We start from the raw sequence: 17,567 nt of genomic DNA on the forward strand, positions 1-17,567 counted from the left end.
CTGTGGGGCTCGGTGCCTACCCTAATAAGGGTTGACTAGGTCTTAGCGTTAGCCCAGTGCGAGTTGGTTGACCTTGAATTTATTCGCCGATATGTGCAGGTTGCATCACGATGTTTTCTTTTACCGTAAGAACGTCGGGTAAATTATGTACATACGAAATTCGAAAATTGTACATCACATTTGTAAGATAGATGATCTTCGAAATAAATGAATTATAGCTTTTTTCAACCAATTAAATTCTTATTAAAAGCCTCACCGTGATCTGCTAAGTTGAACTAAAATTATTCTATACAATGTAGCACTCACATGCCTAAACATTACTATGCAAATACTATTAGTTGTTAGTATTTTTATGGAAATTATCTACTCAATAATATGAAAATAATTTCTCTTATGACTTTTACTAGAGACATCTAATCGTCACGATGCGAAGTTATATTAATTGATCATATTTTTCGAAAGTAAAATATGTGCAATCACGTCATACTTCCTTTAAAGGTCGTAACATTGGAGTAACTGTGTAGGTGACAGACTAAAACATTTCTATATTGTAGACAGGTTATCCGTCTCTACCTACGCACTTAGAGGATCTTTAGAGAACCAGTTATTGCAAATCTATGATAGATTTGTCGCGTTTCTTCATATGTGCGTAGGCAGTCGTTAACTCGTCCTTGCATACTTGTCAATTGTTACTTAGCCGCCTCTCACTGTGTAAATAAGAACAGATATAACGTTTGCTATGTTATATACAGATATAGTTTTTTGTCGCGTTTATGATGTGATTCATGTGGATTTTTTTACCTGTCACGATGTAATTTAGATATTTATATGTCTAAAACAGATTTCTTAATTATGTGAGACTGATATTCCTATTTCTAATGTTATATATGTATATTCCTATTTCTAATGGTATCATAATGTGTTTAATTTTATAATAAATTAAAATTTAGCTAGTGAATGGTTATAAGAATAATTTAATTCAAATTATTGCTTTTAAATGTCGAATTCAAATAAAATGTTTTTTTTTAAAACCTTATAAACATTATCCACTTATGACGCTTTAAATACAAATACTCTCCATTAAGACATTCATTTGAAAAATTATGTAATTGCTTTAAATACTAGAATAATAAAAAATTGCTATAAGATAAATAGTAAAAAAATACATTAAAATTATTATCTGGGCTTGATAGTGAAATGTGTGCGTTTGTTTTCACCATGCGCTGCCTAGCAGACGGCCGCCGCCCAAACCGAGGATCCGCATATGGTAACACTCCCTAAATATTGTCAATGTTGTTGAACACGCATCGCCCAGAGACCTCCCGACGGTCCGCTTGCCAGCCCATGCCCCATGACCCATGCATCGTGCAGCGCACGCTTACGGCAAACTAATTACACCAACACAAACTAAAATCACCTACAACCGGCATTTATAATGCAAGTGTTAAATCCAAAAGCAATACTTACTAACTGACACTTAATGTCCCATCACTCGGGCATCGATTGCCGTGTCGTGATTGTTTTAGCAGTAACAAATATTCACCTCAGCAAATATATTTATAGTTTTGTTTCTGACTGACGACTGCTCTCTATTGCTCTTAAATGTTAATATTGCTGTGTTGCATGCAAATGTTTTGTGCAGTGTGAATACAAAAATAATTAGATGTATTTCTTAAATTTTAGGTAAAAGTAGAATACGTTGTTTTCTCTATTTTATTTCCGTGAATTTCACTCATCGCTTGTAGTTAAACGATTCGTTCCCGCGAGTGGCGTGTCGCGATGCGCAACCGCGCCCGCACGACTGTCACGCACGTTCGCCTGCGACTCCAATGCAACCGAACAGATTTGTTTCCAATAAAAACATGTAATAATGCCCCTTTCCGAGCGCAGTGTACCGTATACCCACTGACCCACTGTAATGGTAATGATTATTAAATTATTTCCTTTGTATTTTTACACTTTTCTCGTAAAAAAGAAGTTTAAAAGTTGCTAAACAATTGAATCTCAATTTCGAAATCGTGCTGCTTTCCAAATGGAATAACGAAGAAATGTTTTATTATATGTATTTATTTTTAGTGAGCCTTAAATTCGTGACATACCAGTCAGTCAGTGTTGAACTTTCCTAGTTTTTACGCATTAAACCACACATCTGATGCATTAGTGTCATAATTGTCCAAATTTAAACTTTATAGAACTGTATTAAAAAGATTGCAACAAAACAATAATTAACTGATGTTATGACATTGATGCACCGGGTGTGTGGAGTTGCTTATTGAACAGTAAAGACTTAGTTTGTACCGTGATGTTAGTGTTTGTATGTAAAGTGTGCGACTGTGCAGCACGCGGCCGGTGCGCGTGGGCAACGCGGCGGAGAACAAGGAGAACGCGCGGCCGTGGGAGGGCGAGTACCGCGACGACTACTCGAGCGAGTCTGAGCGCGTGGCCGCCAAGCTGGCGCGCAAGGAGAGCCTTAACATCAAGCTGGCGCTGCGCCCCGACAGACAGGAACTCATTAACAGGTATATTAAGAAACTTTGTCTCGATACTTTAACATCTTTTAGGAGCAATTGCCGAATTTAATAACCACACACATAATAGCCCGTTGCCCGAGACTATTTAGGTAATAAGCAAATTAGACGGTTCTTCTTGAACGGTATAGTTGAACATGGGCGTCATTACTTATTTTTTACGGTTTCGTGTAATTTTTTTTAAGAGTGGATCCTATATCCGCTTTAAAAAAAATGTTTTGTTTTATTTAAAACTATTTTCAAGGTATTTTTTACTATGTCATATCTTAGAGCCTTTATAAGCTCGCCGTTGTGTCCCGGTAGTAAATAGTAAGACACGTGCGGTTGCGTAACTAATGCCGGTGTGACACCGCGCGGCCGCTGGGCCGTCGCGACACACTCGCCGCGATATAAATACCGTGACGGTCACCTAACCATGTGTTGTGCATTGCCAACACACCACAGACACCGTTCATTCTATCTTGACCGCAATCAGTTTGATAGGACACTGTTATATGCAAACTTTACCACTATAATTAATATGAAAAAAAGAATAATCAAAACTTAATAGATATCATGGAATTAAATGGAGTTAAACTTGTTACAAAACTTCATCATAATTAAATAATAATAATGTAGATAAATGGCGCGAATAAAATGTCGAAAATAGTATCAGAGCTAGTAAGCTAATAGTAAACGTAAAATAGATAAATATTGTGAAGGTTTGTGTGAGACGCGCGCCGCACTCGCCGCAAGCCTGGGAGTTTTATTTCGGTCGTCGTCAATCGTCGCACATTGTTGTCGAATTTGCACTTCTTCCTGTTTTCTGGCATAATGATCTTGACAGTGGCATTCTCACTCATTACGGCTCGCAACGTAGATGCGGTAATACGTTACGAAAGTCGTCACGGTAAACGATACGTGTTCCTAACGCTAAATCTAAAATCGGTTTGTTGCAATCAATTAAGTTTTAGCAACCGCTAATTTGGGGTGCGGCCAAGATTTTGTGTTTATAGGACATTATGAGCTGGTTTTTGGTATCACGAAATCGTTCTCGAATTTTATATCGTCCGCTTGTTGGCAGCGCGCTCGCCGGTGAAGCGAATACTACGCTTTATTGTTAGTGTACTGATTATTAAGTCAGTGATAGCTGTGATTTATTGAAATGATTAAAATGTTAGTGAATGATTGTGATGTGTGTGCATGTGTTTGCACAGGAATATTCTGGTAGTGCAGAGCGAGCACGAGCGGCAGGAGTCGTGGGAAGCCATCGGGGCCAGGCTCATACGGCGGCTGTCGATGCGGCCCACCGCTGAGGAACTTGTCGAGCGGAATATACTCAAAAGTTAGTAGTGCACATTTTTCTTAATACCGTGAGTATAATAAACATTGTGCGCTAATTTCTATTTATAATCAAAGGTCAATCTCCCGCGGAGGAAAAGAAGCAGAAGGAGGAGAAGAAGCGCTACCTATTGCGCAAGCTCAGCTTCCGACCCACCGTCGATGAGCTCAAGGAGAAGAAAATTATCAGGTTCAGTGACTACATTGAGGTCACGCAGGTATGTCAATGTTACGTGCATTTTAAAGCTTTACAAGTAATCATAGTAAAGTACTGACGCTTTAATAAAATTATATTTAGTAAAGTTTTAACTAGGTGGTGAAAAAGTATAAAAACCATATATTGTGTGTCGCAGGCGCACGACTACGACCGTCGCGCCGACAAGCCGTGGACGCGGTTGACTCCGCGCGACAAGGCCGCCATCCGCCGCGAGCTCAACGAGTTCAAGAGCTCCGAGATGGCGGTGCACGAGGACAGCAAGCACCTCACCAGGTACCAAAACCTCACACTTCACACCCTATAACTCACACCTGACACTTTACACGCCACACTTCACTTCACATGCCACACCTCACACTTCACACGCCAAAACTCATACACATCTACATAACAACTTCAAAATTGAAGGATCTTTTTGTGAAATAATCAATAATAATAATCACCGGGATATTTAAAATTTCAGATTCCATAGACCATGACGGCTGTGCCTTAAACTCGGACTGGACCGCGGCGACACGCCTCGTGGCTGAGCGAGACGACAGCTGCCACTGCTCGCCGCCGCCACTCGCCACGTGCTGCCGCTGGTTGCCACGGTTGCCACGGTTGCCTCGGCCGCCACGGTTGCCACCGTCGCGACTCGCCGCGCCCTCTTCGCCGCGGTCGCGGTCGCTCCTGTGATTTTATCGTATTCATATTGACTTCTTCCGATATCCGGAAGATTCGTTTGCAATAACTTACCACAGCGCATCGGTAAAGTGTTGAATATTCTAAACTTAGGTTATATCGCCGTTTCGAAGTTACATTGTTTTTGTAAGCGTGTACCGCGAGTGCAATTTTGTTTTAATTTACCTTTTTTATTATATTGTAGTTTAATCGAGTACAATTTATTACGATTACATTAAAGTTTGTTATAAGTTGGCGTATCCTAAGCGTACCTATACATTCTTTGAATTGACCTTCGCGTAAGGTTAGTGATAATGGTTATTGTGGTCGAGATGTGAGTTTTAAAAGCTCCTGAGATATCGAGTGATTAATTGAAAGTGCGAAACGTTATCCAACGTAGGATATTACGTAGATTTGTGATTTTTTCTTATATTGCTAGCTTTAGTAGTCGATAGCTAGAGTTGAATGTGTGTTTTGTTCCACATTATTGAGGTTGCAAATCGATTATTACATGCCTTATCATATTTCCAGTTCGAAAGAAACAATTATTTATCAAGTACATGAGTTATGTATTAGCTAAGAATTTAAATTAACGATAATTTGTTTGCATAGTAACGCTTTTGGAGATACTACCACAGATTTTCACTAATCGTTTCTAGGTTATTATTGGATTGTAGTGCTCGTTCAGCGGACAACTAAATAATGTTATATTCATCATATTAAGCTTTTGACTAAAATTTTTCTTCCAAGAAATGTAGTTCATTGATAAATAAGTGTTATATTTGAGAAATAAAATAATAGCTTATAGATATACTTATAATAATGGTTACAGACGCGAAAAATTACTATATGTAAAGCTAAAAAAGCAAAAATCATTCACATACACCTTATGTGAGCTTGCAGATATTGGTCTCAGATATTATGATGTAATTTTTATTTTTTTTTAAATTAGCCCATCTATAAAATAATGGTCATTGAAACATTGTAGATGGCTGCTCATGTCTATTTTTCATTGCTTTTACTATAATTGCATTTTCTTTTGAATTCCACGACCTCAAATATAGCACTTATTGTAATAATTCATGTACCAATATAGAATACGAGCTTTTTATAAAAATTGTTATTGTGTTACCTCAAATACGTATGTGTCTGTTTGCATCATTTGATATAGATAATATATTTTTATAAGCGGACAAAATCACAATACTATTTATTAATGGATCTTGTTAATTATCCATTGTTTCTAGAACAGGAAAGGACAATGTGCTGAAAGCATGTGCAAAAGAGAAAATCTACACATAAGTACAGAAAGACGATGTCAAAACAGTATTTGTATTAATTTGTAATTGTAAAATCATTTAAATCTCCAGCTTACAAATTCTTTTATTTAAAAGTATAATGGACTCACTAAACATCATTTTCAAAAATATTTTTTTTAAAGTTTTTGTGTCTTAATTGACAAGGAAACTTCGTGAAAAACTAATTGAGCTAAGAACTCGTTATCTACAAACCTAGCAATAATACTAAAGTTCTAGTTAAGTGATGAAAGTTACTAGTAAAGAATAATCAAGTTCTATATAATTTCAGCCGCCTTAAAATCCAGTATGGACATCTTTCTCAATAAACTATAAATGTTATCGTTTTTAAGATATAGTTAGATGTTCTAATTACTGCAACATATTAAAATATTGAGTGTTTGAAAGCTGGAGATTCAATTGATGTGGGGTAAATTAGGGCGGGGCTTGTCGGGAGCTCGGCGGGAACAACTTGTTAATCCTCTTGTCGATCTAGCTTAGGACTAGTTAAGTAATTCAAGTTGAACGAACTTTCGCGTTAAAGAATAATTAATGATTAAACTTGTGTAAAATGTAGCGGTTTAATATTACGCCTATGAGATTAATTTCAGTAGACGTTACGTTGTATCGCAAGACGCGGTCGTCACACTAATGTAACTTTTAGAGCAATAATCTGAAGTAAATTTTCATAATGATAACGTGGGATGTTTGAAGTTTGCGAATGTAGATTGTGTCGAGTGAATGATTGTTTATATTTTTCAACCAATAATTGTTTGCGATGAGGTGCCATTTTATCGTGTATCTTTTAATATGTTTTTTTTTTAATCGTGAATACCAGTTGTTTAGGTACACGTGTAGGTACCGTGAGCAGTTCGCGACGCGGCTCGCAGACGAATCGAAGTCAAGTGATGTTATACCTGATGGTTATTCTTGAGACCATTCCATTATAGAATAAAGTGGAAGCCAAAATAACGACTTATTTTTCTAAATGATTTTGTTAGATTTGCAATGTAAATGTAAAAGATAGGTAAAGTAGAGTTTTATTGATATAAGACGATCAGATTTCCAAAGATCTAAGGCTCAACTAAATTCCTTTAGCTCGCTCACTTCGATCACTTTCGGCTTGTTTTAGAATTGCGGTTTATTCTCGGACTACGTTAGGTTTTGCGAAGAATCTACTTTGGGACAACATTTGATGCATCACTCGGTTATGTATATAATTACCATACAAATGTGATAAGACTTCTTTCGTTGTAATTTTTTATATTATTAAGTAAGTACATTACAGTTTTCAAAAGTAACAGATTTTTTGCCGAATGCTAAAAGGTGCTATCAATTAGCATTGTTACATTTGCTTGCTAAGTGTTTGTTAAATTTCTTTATAGAATTTTTTGGTAGGTAATATTTATCTAAATTTGACTTTTGCATTTTCCAATGTTGAAGGGACAAAGTAGCTGATACCTGCTGTGAAAGGCACATTATATTTCTAGTTTCGAAAAAATAATAGAAAATTGTTATTTGAAGTTTTAGTAAATATGTAAAAATCGTTAACACGGCATTTTATTACATTGAGATTAAGGCAGATAAAACATTTAATTCGTAACTCAAAAGTTAAGCGCCCATTTATCTACTGTATATATTTTTTATTATGTAAATTGTGGAATCTCTTTTTATTTCCATTTATATTTTGTGCTATTAGAAACTACAATTGCTATCTTCAGTAATATGTTTACTGTTGCTTTTTTAATCTTGTAAATTATTAATGACATGTTGTAATAAGAATATAATGATAGCCATACAATTTATTTGTTTTATATAACGTAAGTTTGTAAATATCATGATTATACATTAAGTTTTATACTCTATTGTTTTTGTTTAACTCTGACTTTACCTTCAATTAAATAGACAAAAGGTTTATATTTTTTTTGTGTAAGAAGGCGAACAAGCAGTCAGCTTGTCTGATGTTAAGTGAGACTATATCCCTTGGCCCTTAGTTATTCAATCCTAGTTTTACTCAGTCATATTACACCTTAAAACATCACTTATCAGGCCGTGTGATATGACATCAGCTGACGGATAAATGGACTGAACTATTCATATCACATATATAAATATAACTTTAATTAGGTAATAATTTTTCAGTAAGTAACTTTAGCTATTTGAATTAATCCATTTTTTCCTAAAAAATAAAAAAAAATCAGTACGTACAGCGCCATCTAGTGGAACATGTATGATCTCTCCATTCTTTTCAATTATTGATGGCGATTGGTGTTTCCAGTGCCTTTGATTTGTTTAAAGAGGTCGCTAGTAGTTTTTGAATACTGATTAAATTCTAAATAAATATGAGAACTACGCTAAACCCTGTACCTAGTTGCTATTAATACATAATATGTGTTGTTATATATCAGATCTGAACAGAAATTAGTGATGGTTATAACAATTTCATTTAAAATATTCTTCATAGGATTAAATTATTTTGTGTCTACCCTTATGTGATGTTTGCTGTGACACGAGTACCTGAATGCAAATCATCAAGGTAACACGAATGAGTTTCTTATTGAAATTGGTGCCCGTGAAAGTTCGCAAGCTGGAATGGTTCCAAAAATTTTTGTTAAAGAGATCAGGTGGAAAATAATAAAATACAGATTCGAGTGAGAAAATGTTGTTGGTATTCTAATAATAACTTAATCACTTAAACAGTATTTGCATTAATTAGAAAACTTAACAAAAGAGAGTAAACTAAATACTCGATTCTTAAGTTTCTACTAAAATTGCCACAGCTAGCTTAATTGCACTGCGACAAATTTGTTTACATAAAAACTAAGCAGTTTATTGAACTTGATGAAAACACTGTTTTTTGAGTTATTTCCGCACTACTGGATAAATCTAAACAACAGTTTTTGGCTGAAGGTTACATTAATAAAATTATAGACCAAACAATATACAAAAATGTTAGAAATATATTGAGATTAGTGAAGAGAATACGAGTCACATTGAATTCAAACTTCGGACTGACAGCCGACTACTGACCCATAATGGTTATAACATAACTATGAACCTACTAAATGATTTTCCAAGATACATATAGGTAAACTTCGCGTCTTGTAATTCAACACTATTATCACTGTTTGATAGACGTAGTTTCCTCGATTACAATCTTAGTAATGTAGTATTAATGAAGGCTTTGACCCGAAGCGCTTCGTAGACTTTCGATGGTGCGCAACTTATGGCCGCGCGACTTGAGAGAAAGTTAACTGTAGTCTGTGCTCGTTAGCGCGTTCACTAAGATCTTAGAGCAGACCCGCGCTACAGGCGTGCTGTGCTGCGTGCTGTCGGAGCGAGCTCACTCGCCGGCCACCCAGCGAGCGCGCGTCACCTGTGCGTGCAACCGCGAAGTAAACACGATGTTTACTTGTCGCACGAATGTTCAGCATCATAACAGAAAGCGATAGTGTACCAGTGCTAAACTTGTGAACGGTGGACAAGTGACTCGCGTCAATGCACATCACGTCGAAGGTTATTTAGTGCAAAAGTGCAACGACCAAACTATGACGTTCTCTGGAAACATGGAGAGCAAGCCGCGAAACGCTAAAGAGAGCTGGGAGTCAGAGGTGAGGTATATGATTATGTTCTAACAATCGAGAATTAAGATGCGTGTGATTCGCTTCAATTGAAATATGCAATGAATAGAAAAATTACTGAATGATACATTAAACTCATTGTCTTCCCGCTTTTTATCGCAGCTCCACATCACTTTCTCTTAACACAATGCGTCCTTGTCTTAAGCTCGGTTGTTATTGTTTTTCTATTAAGACATGCATATGTATAAGGAGCTTTTGTCTCTCGTATCGTTTCTTTGCATTCAAAATAAGTACCTATACATTAAAACAACAATAAATGCAATAAAACAGAAGATGTATTGACTAACTTGATTTTCTTATTATCCTCCAAATAGATTAGACACTACTTAATGCTTACGTTTTTCTACAAAATCTATTAAACAGCAATAAACAAAGCAAAACAAAAATCGGGTACTTTTATTTCTTCTCCGTTAATGTGATTTCTCTCACAATAATAAAAGAAAATTAGCATACCATAATGGAGAGGACGGTTGATTAGTTGCAATTGGAACACGCTAAATGTAGAAAGCTTTTTCATTTTCTTGAACATTAAAATAACGGAAGTAATTTAGCAATATACATAAACATGTACGAATAACAAACATTTAAAGACGACAACTTTCACTATGTTCACAACAAGGACATGAACAGTTAGTTGTGTTCGACGGCAGGTGAATTAAGCTCGCACTTGACCTCCAAAATTACAACATATATGTCACAGTCTACTTGAAATATTTACCTTCAATCAATGTAGTTTTTCAATAGAGTTTGAATGAAATAAATAAGTAATGAGTATGAAAAAGCTCTTTTTCATTGTAGCTAAGTGTAGAATATATACCATCGTACTCTTTTTAATAAATAAATACAATAACAACCTTAACTAATTCGATTACATGCGCAAAAACTTATGAGACGGAAAGAAATATAATAAGCAAACCGAATATAATCAATCGGACTTATAACCTGCCCAATTAGTCACGTCACGATTGTTTTTAAATATATTTAAAACCTCACGTTTTGTCGTTATATTTAAAGATTTGTATCTTAGAAGTCTTACTAAGGTAAAACCGTTACTTGGGGGTTAAATTATTTACCCCATCGTTTCGGACTGTTGCCCACAAAACCTCCAACCACCTATTCTTATTCAAACTTGAATTAATTCCTTACTCAGGGTCCGCTTGCTATCATATAGTCGTGATCTAAGTAGATTTTCTAGATTCTTTCATACAAAAAATCGTTCGTGCTCCTTGTACCGTGATTATTTGATAATTCGACCTTACATTAAGTCATGCTTGGCATTAAACTCAGCAAAACATTTTTTCTGTGTAAATTAATTTTTACTATCTTAAATGAAGGAATGTACTCATATGAAGGAATACGACATTAAAAAAATAAGAAAAAGAAGTATTAATCAATATTAACTAACTACTAACTAACAGACAAAAACTAAACTTTATATGTTGCTAAGAGACAAAATTTCCAGCTAGATACAATATCGCGTCCACATTTGTCCTTGTGTCCGCCACTCACTCTCGAATCGCAAAAGAAAACTCAGAACACAATTAATTGAATATTAAAAATGTCTGCGCCGCGACTAAACCCGTTTCGTTTCGAGCAGGAAGTTTTAGCACTGGTAAAGGAATATATAAAATAATTAAATTAAAAAGCAGTGTTAAAATAGTTAAAATCATTTTGTAACTTGATTCGATTTTAACAAAATATAGTAATCGCTTTTATGTGCGTCATTACTAAATTGTTTTTCGTTATTACCGTCTGGAAGAATAAACACACGACATGACATTTCATCATTCCATAACAACTGATTTAACCACCAGACCGTAAAAATGACGCGTTAACAATGACGAAGTAGGTTTTTTAATCATGATCGATGTTTGAGGCTTTGTATATCAATGAAACGGCAAGGTGATTAACTTCAATGTCTCAGATTTTAACAATAAATTAATCATATTTACTTATTGTTTAAAAATAGTGAAGTCTTATAAGACATAAATTACTTATGTATTTGGTGAATGTAATCCAAGATAGATACATTTTCAGTCCTCAAGGACATACGTATAGATTGGTATCACATTTCCTTGTACTCGTAGATTTAATGTCAGTGACCGTCACTTCAACAGTATGCTCCAGAATAACTTGCAACCGTGGGTTAAAGAAGCTTGGAAAAACAAAATGAAAACAATGTCGTGTTTAACTCGTTTTAAATGAGGTAAGGCAGTCATTAATCTATTTCGTTGAATTAACAACTGCAAATATCTAATTAACATTATGTTCTTGCTCGAATAACGTTTAAGTGTTCGATAAACGACATTCCTTTGCATTTTATGTTGAGTAGAAACGCCGCTACTAATAAAAATCTAGTTCAACGGCAATTTATACTTTCCTACGAACAAAATAGGTAAACTGTTGTAGTTATTAGATATAGTTGAATGTGGAATTGTATTTTATTTATCCAAATTGTTAATTTTGATACACTTCTTTTATCTGCAAATTTATACAATAAAGACTTACTATAAATTGAGGTAGCTTCTTGGTGTTAGCAAAAACATTACGCCAGATAATTTTAACACGGTAAACACGATTTTCTAGTTACAGGGCATGCACCTGTCGTATTTAAATTTATTAAGTACCGAACATCGATACGCAGGGCTGCCTCCTATTTATCTTTGCGAATTCAGAAAACAGGCCTGACGTAGATGTTATCGGGTCAGAGTGGGTGGTACAAGTTTATTTTTATAATAAAAGGTCACAAATATACAGTCGCTTAATTGATTTCGCTAAATTTGCTGCTCATAAGCATCTGGACGAAATTAACAGTAGCTTATTTGTCGATTATTTTTAAACAGAAGAGGAGACCAAACTAAAAGTCGATTATTTTTGTATTCCGCTCATGCTCTCCCTTTTTTCATCTTTAGTGTTGGAGTCTTCGTTTATTGATAGTAGCAGCCCTAGCCATACGGTAGATCACTCCACTAGTGAGAGTGTAAGTATGTCAGTGGTCAGTCGCTAACGGCGCCGAGTGATCCGTGATCCGGGTCGCCTCGCCATCGCCAGCGTAGCTGACCACGATAAAGTGTTATGCCTCTTTTTACGAAAAAAAACTACATCAATATTCATTCAACCAACATGAAATGACGTCTAAGATACTTATTTAAGTAAACTTTTATGAAATTTAAAACAACGTTTTTTGCTAGAGGTAATTTAACCATTGAGACAAATATCTTATTAAAACAATTCTTCTAATAATCGTTAATAACATCGTCATAAATCCATCAATGAATTATAAGCATTGATATTAAATACCATTTCATTTTTAAAAATTTTCTACACAAAAGAAACAGCATTCATCTGAGTGTACAATTATCTATTAAAGAGCGTGTTCTTTCTTATCTAACTCTCACCTCTGTTATCCACATTGAGTGGGAACTAACATGTATTGTGTACCGCCATACGTGACTTCTGTGATACTTTCTGTGACTGCAATTAAATGCACCCGAGTCATGTGTTCACGTGTTTCTAGAATAAATCTTAAGTCCACTCTGGGAAAATGTCTTTTCATGTTGTGTAACTATTCCCCTAACTTTGTGAACTCTGTAAACCAAACGTATGAAACATTTAGCTGTTCTGCAAAGTGTTCTCCTAAACGCTATAAAAAGCGCTGTTTTTTTTTATATAAATACTGTTTTATCAAATTATCTACAATTGTAATTGAAAAAAAATATGGTTTAGAATTAGGTGCAACACCTTCGGCGTTACAAAACATTTGGGCAAGGTGAACAAATTTTAAAAGTTCACGACCTTCTGAAATCGGATTTAGTCACGAGGTACATCTTCTCGAGAATTGTGTTTGTTTTATTGTTGAATTTCCATTATCAAAACACATGTATTACGACAATATTGCCATCCTGTATATTCTTTTATAAAGAAACAAAGATGGCAATCATTTCGTATCAAAATGACATTTGAAATTCACGGTTATTGTTATTTTATTATGGCTAGAGCTATAGCTATAAAATTTAACTTAAAGCATTAATATTTATTGACTATTTTACCGAACTGTAGGCTAATAGGTCTGTATACGAATGGTATAAGTAATATTGATACGGCGAGGGATGAGGCTCGTGTTTCAAAACTCCAGCCGAGACCGACGCCGTGGTGCTCCACTTGTATTACGTTACTCGGCATAGAAATTTAAACCGCTAAATCTGACCAAAGCCTTGCGCAATAAATATAATATCTCAATATCAAGAAATATGATCAATTATATTGAAAGGACGACTGTGGTTATTTGTAATTCTAACAATGAACTTGTCACTTGTCAGTCGCACGACTTTTAGGATATGGTCGTTATGTGAATATAATTCATGGTATGTTCAATGTTTAATTATATAGCACAGAGGTTTGCCATATTATAACAAAGATAATTACCATTTGATTAAATCACCTTGAATATTGATACAACTGGTTATTTTAATTTTAAAGTTATAGAAAACAGTGTTTTCTTTGCATTTTGTACAGAGCTCAATACTCAATAATATTGATTTTAATTTTTGTAAGCGTTTATAGTGAATCGTTTATTTTTTAATGTATCATTTTTTCTTATACTTTAAATGGTAAAATTGCTAGTTTAGCTTATTTTATAGTGATACTATCTTAACGAAAACAATCGTTAAATTGGTCCCGTGTAGGTCTGACCTTTTCTTAAATTCGACCTATGCTAGCGAGTTCAGTTATGGGAGTGGTATTCGTGCTATGGGTTTGGTTCGGCTCCAAATTGCTGTCCTTTTGTAAACACGTAAGCCAACTTCATATTTCAGCCACGCCGATATGAGCGGGAAAAATTGCTAAATACACTACAAGAACGTTTTTTACGTTTACCTTATATAACTGGGGAAAATTTATTATTTATTTTGACATCTAACACACTTACAGTCTTACAAATAAACGCGGTATAAAGTTAAACTTAGGAATAAACTGAGTATAAGCAAAATTTGTACTAATATTTGTAAGGCTGTTAGTAATTAAGCATGTAAGTTACTTAAGGAATAATTAACTCAAAAATTATTTATTGAGAAGTTAAGGTAAGCTCAAGTTCTTAATAATATCGCAGGATAGGGTAACTTCATAAATAATCAAGATAGGTGAGGTGAAGAATTCAGTCGAAAAAATCGTAGTAGTGAGGAATGTACATACAAGTAGCAACGGAATAGATTACTGTTCTATGATTATTTGTACTAGATTACCAAGATATCATATTATTAAGTTTATATATCTAGTTATGTTCTTGTGATTATCTGTTCGTCTTAATGTGGACAGTAAGTTCATTGCACCGGTCCGCACTCCGCACTCCGGTGTCCGCAGTCGGCACCATAACTGACGTAAGTTGCTGGTTGACAAAATTATATCAACTTTCACATCAAGGCACGATTGCTTCCAGTTTTAATTGTCGCTTTCATTACCGGTACTGCGTCAGGATCGGTTACATTAAATCGATGCAATTAAAAATAATGATCTTAATTGATTAAAAAATATTACAAGCACTTAGACTGCGATCTCTTTGAATTTGATTTGTAGAATCTTTAAATTACCTTTTCCAACTATTCTCTCTAGAAAGAAATGCAATTATCAAGTCGAATTTGATAGTTACACTTAATTAACATAACCACAATTATTGAATTTAACTATTATAGTTAAAGAAAACTATTAGATGTCTATTCCATACTATATGGAAAAACAGCAACAGGTGTACTAAATAAAGCAATTCCACGAATATTGGCACGTTCGTGGCCGAAAGTGAGGTTGTCCGCATTATCGGAGTTTAGATGTTAATGGAAACCGACAAAAATGCCTCGCGCCTGCCGCGCAATGCACGAACACCGGCAAAAACGTGGGTCGGATGTAGGTCGTCAATGAACACGCCTAACGAAAGCCTTCCACTTAGAGGACGTAAAGTACTTAGACACTTTAAGGTTGCACTTTCAGGTTTTTTTAAATGTGTTATGATTGTTATGGAATAAACTTTGGTCATTTTTGTGTAGTTATATAACACTAACTGCCCCATTTAGAGTCATAAAGCGGTCTTCCTTAGTCTCTCTTTAGTCACCAATTAACGATTTTCAATGCGGATAATTTAAATAATGTCAACAGGCCATAACCTCGTTCTCACATGCGAATAAGAAAGGTAAAATTTCACAAATATATATTTTATAAGCAAACTATCGTTATAAGTTCTTTAATGTTTGCTTGTAAACTTACTTAAAAATACTCAAACAAAGTAAATATAAAACAAAGAATAGTTAAACAATCATCAATGTAATCAAAGGGAAAATCAATAAAGATTTTTTTTTAAATCAATGAGGTACGTAGAGAAAAAAAAACACTGTCATAGTAAAAAGCGTAAACTTTCGAGCTATTCAATAACACATCGAAAGAAGAAACCCTTGTTGAGGATGACTTAGCCATAGTCAACCATCGCGGCTACATAGGCATAGTCAATTTACTTAGTTCCGGACGTTATTTCGAAAGTACCGCGGCATTTTGCAATAAAGCTCTATTTTACAAATACATAATATTGCAAAAGTTGGATGTTGCAAGCACGCCGCGATCAATGCAGTTTATAAAGTTTAACTTTGCAGCTTTGCGTTACATACCTGGATAGATAAATCACGAACTTAATTACATTGTTATATGCATTTTACAACCTATAAAAAGATTTCGTTAACAGAAAAATTGTTTAGATAAACTTCTAAGAAAACAATTAGATCTTTTGTTGTTACAGGTAATGTAGTTAATTATAATAAGTTTGTTCTATACGGTTCATTTTCAATGCTATAACGCTTATGAAACATTAATAACCTTATATGATGTATAACAATGGCAACATTAATGTATCGAGAGCAGTTGAATTTATTTATTCCCACTGACCTCGTCTCGATAACCAATAATAAGGCGCTAATTATTTTGTTGTCATTACCTTTCTTTTTAACTTCTCATTACGCCTTTATCGAACATTTTAGATGTTTATTAAAAATTCTGTGGTTAATAAGGAGCTAATTCTTACTTGCCCTATCTTCGAGTATTCTTTATTTGTCTACTCTACATCATGTAAGTCCATTTTAAGAGCGGGAAACGCTTTAAGAAATATATGTAATTTTTTTGTTATCTAAAACTATTTTAACCCAAAAGAAGGATTATTATCTTACTTACATATATTGGTACATACACACTTATGTAGTTTTAAGATAATATAGACAAAGAGATTTCAACTTATAGCTTATAATTTCGTAAAATTAACTGCTCTACTGCAGTTAGTGTGCTTTGTTAGTTTAACCGTCTATACTTTAGTATAGGTCAAACTAACCAGATTGGCATTTATCCAGTGGCATTCAGTTGGATTACCTTGACTATTTGTTAACTTTTATAGAAATTTGTTTTGTTATTCTGTTTTGAAACTTTAAAAGCTTAGAGTAATCACACCCACGCAATGACATCTAGTTGATCTCACCTTATTTGTTACATAATGCCTGTAGTTGGATAAAGTTTCTAAAAATATCGAATTGAGCAAATTAATAATTTATTTCTTTAAATGCAAAATATTTGAAAGTGATTTAAAATAAGATTTCAACAACGGATCAAGCGGAGGCCTGCGATTGCAATATTGTGACGCACTTTATTTTTTCTGATCTTAGTTTTATTGGTGTCCTTGATTTCTTCTTAAGGAATTTATATTGCATTGTAACAACTATTTCCTAAACAGAATATCTAGACTCTACTTCATAATAGAAGTAGAGAAAACATTTTATCTTTGAAATGTAATTAATCTCTTGTTTATTATTATGCCAATTTAAAGGGCCGCAACACATCTGCGGTTCCTCTAGTGTTCCATGTCTATCGTATTATCTAATAT

General features: G+C 34.5%; 1 protein-coding gene across 1 annotated transcript in view; it reads left to right on the top strand.

Annotated features, from left to right (window-relative positions):
• The window catches only part of LOC106109176 (phosphatase and actin regulator 4B), a 42,795-nt gene extending 35,228 nt beyond the window's left edge, over positions 1-7,567 (top strand). Inside the window, exons 8-13 of the mRNA XM_013290581.1 lie at positions 1,216-1,267; positions 2,340-2,519; positions 3,725-3,852; positions 3,927-4,066; positions 4,202-4,338; positions 4,529-7,567. Of these exons, the coding sequence (XP_013146035.1) occupies positions 1,216-1,267; positions 2,340-2,519; positions 3,725-3,852; positions 3,927-4,066; positions 4,202-4,338; positions 4,529-4,544 (653 nt within the window). The 3' untranslated portion in view covers positions 4,545-7,567. The remainder of the gene's footprint in view (positions 1-1,215; positions 1,268-2,339; positions 2,520-3,724; positions 3,853-3,926; positions 4,067-4,201; positions 4,339-4,528) is intronic.
• Positions 7,568-17,567: the final 10,000 nt, after the last annotated feature.

The sequence above is a fragment of the Papilio polytes genome, unplaced genomic scaffold, assembly GCF_000836215.1.
Source record: "Papilio polytes unplaced genomic scaffold, Ppol_1.0 DF821289.1, whole genome shotgun sequence".
Lineage (NCBI taxonomy): Eukaryota > Metazoa > Arthropoda > Insecta > Lepidoptera > Papilionidae > Papilio > Papilio polytes.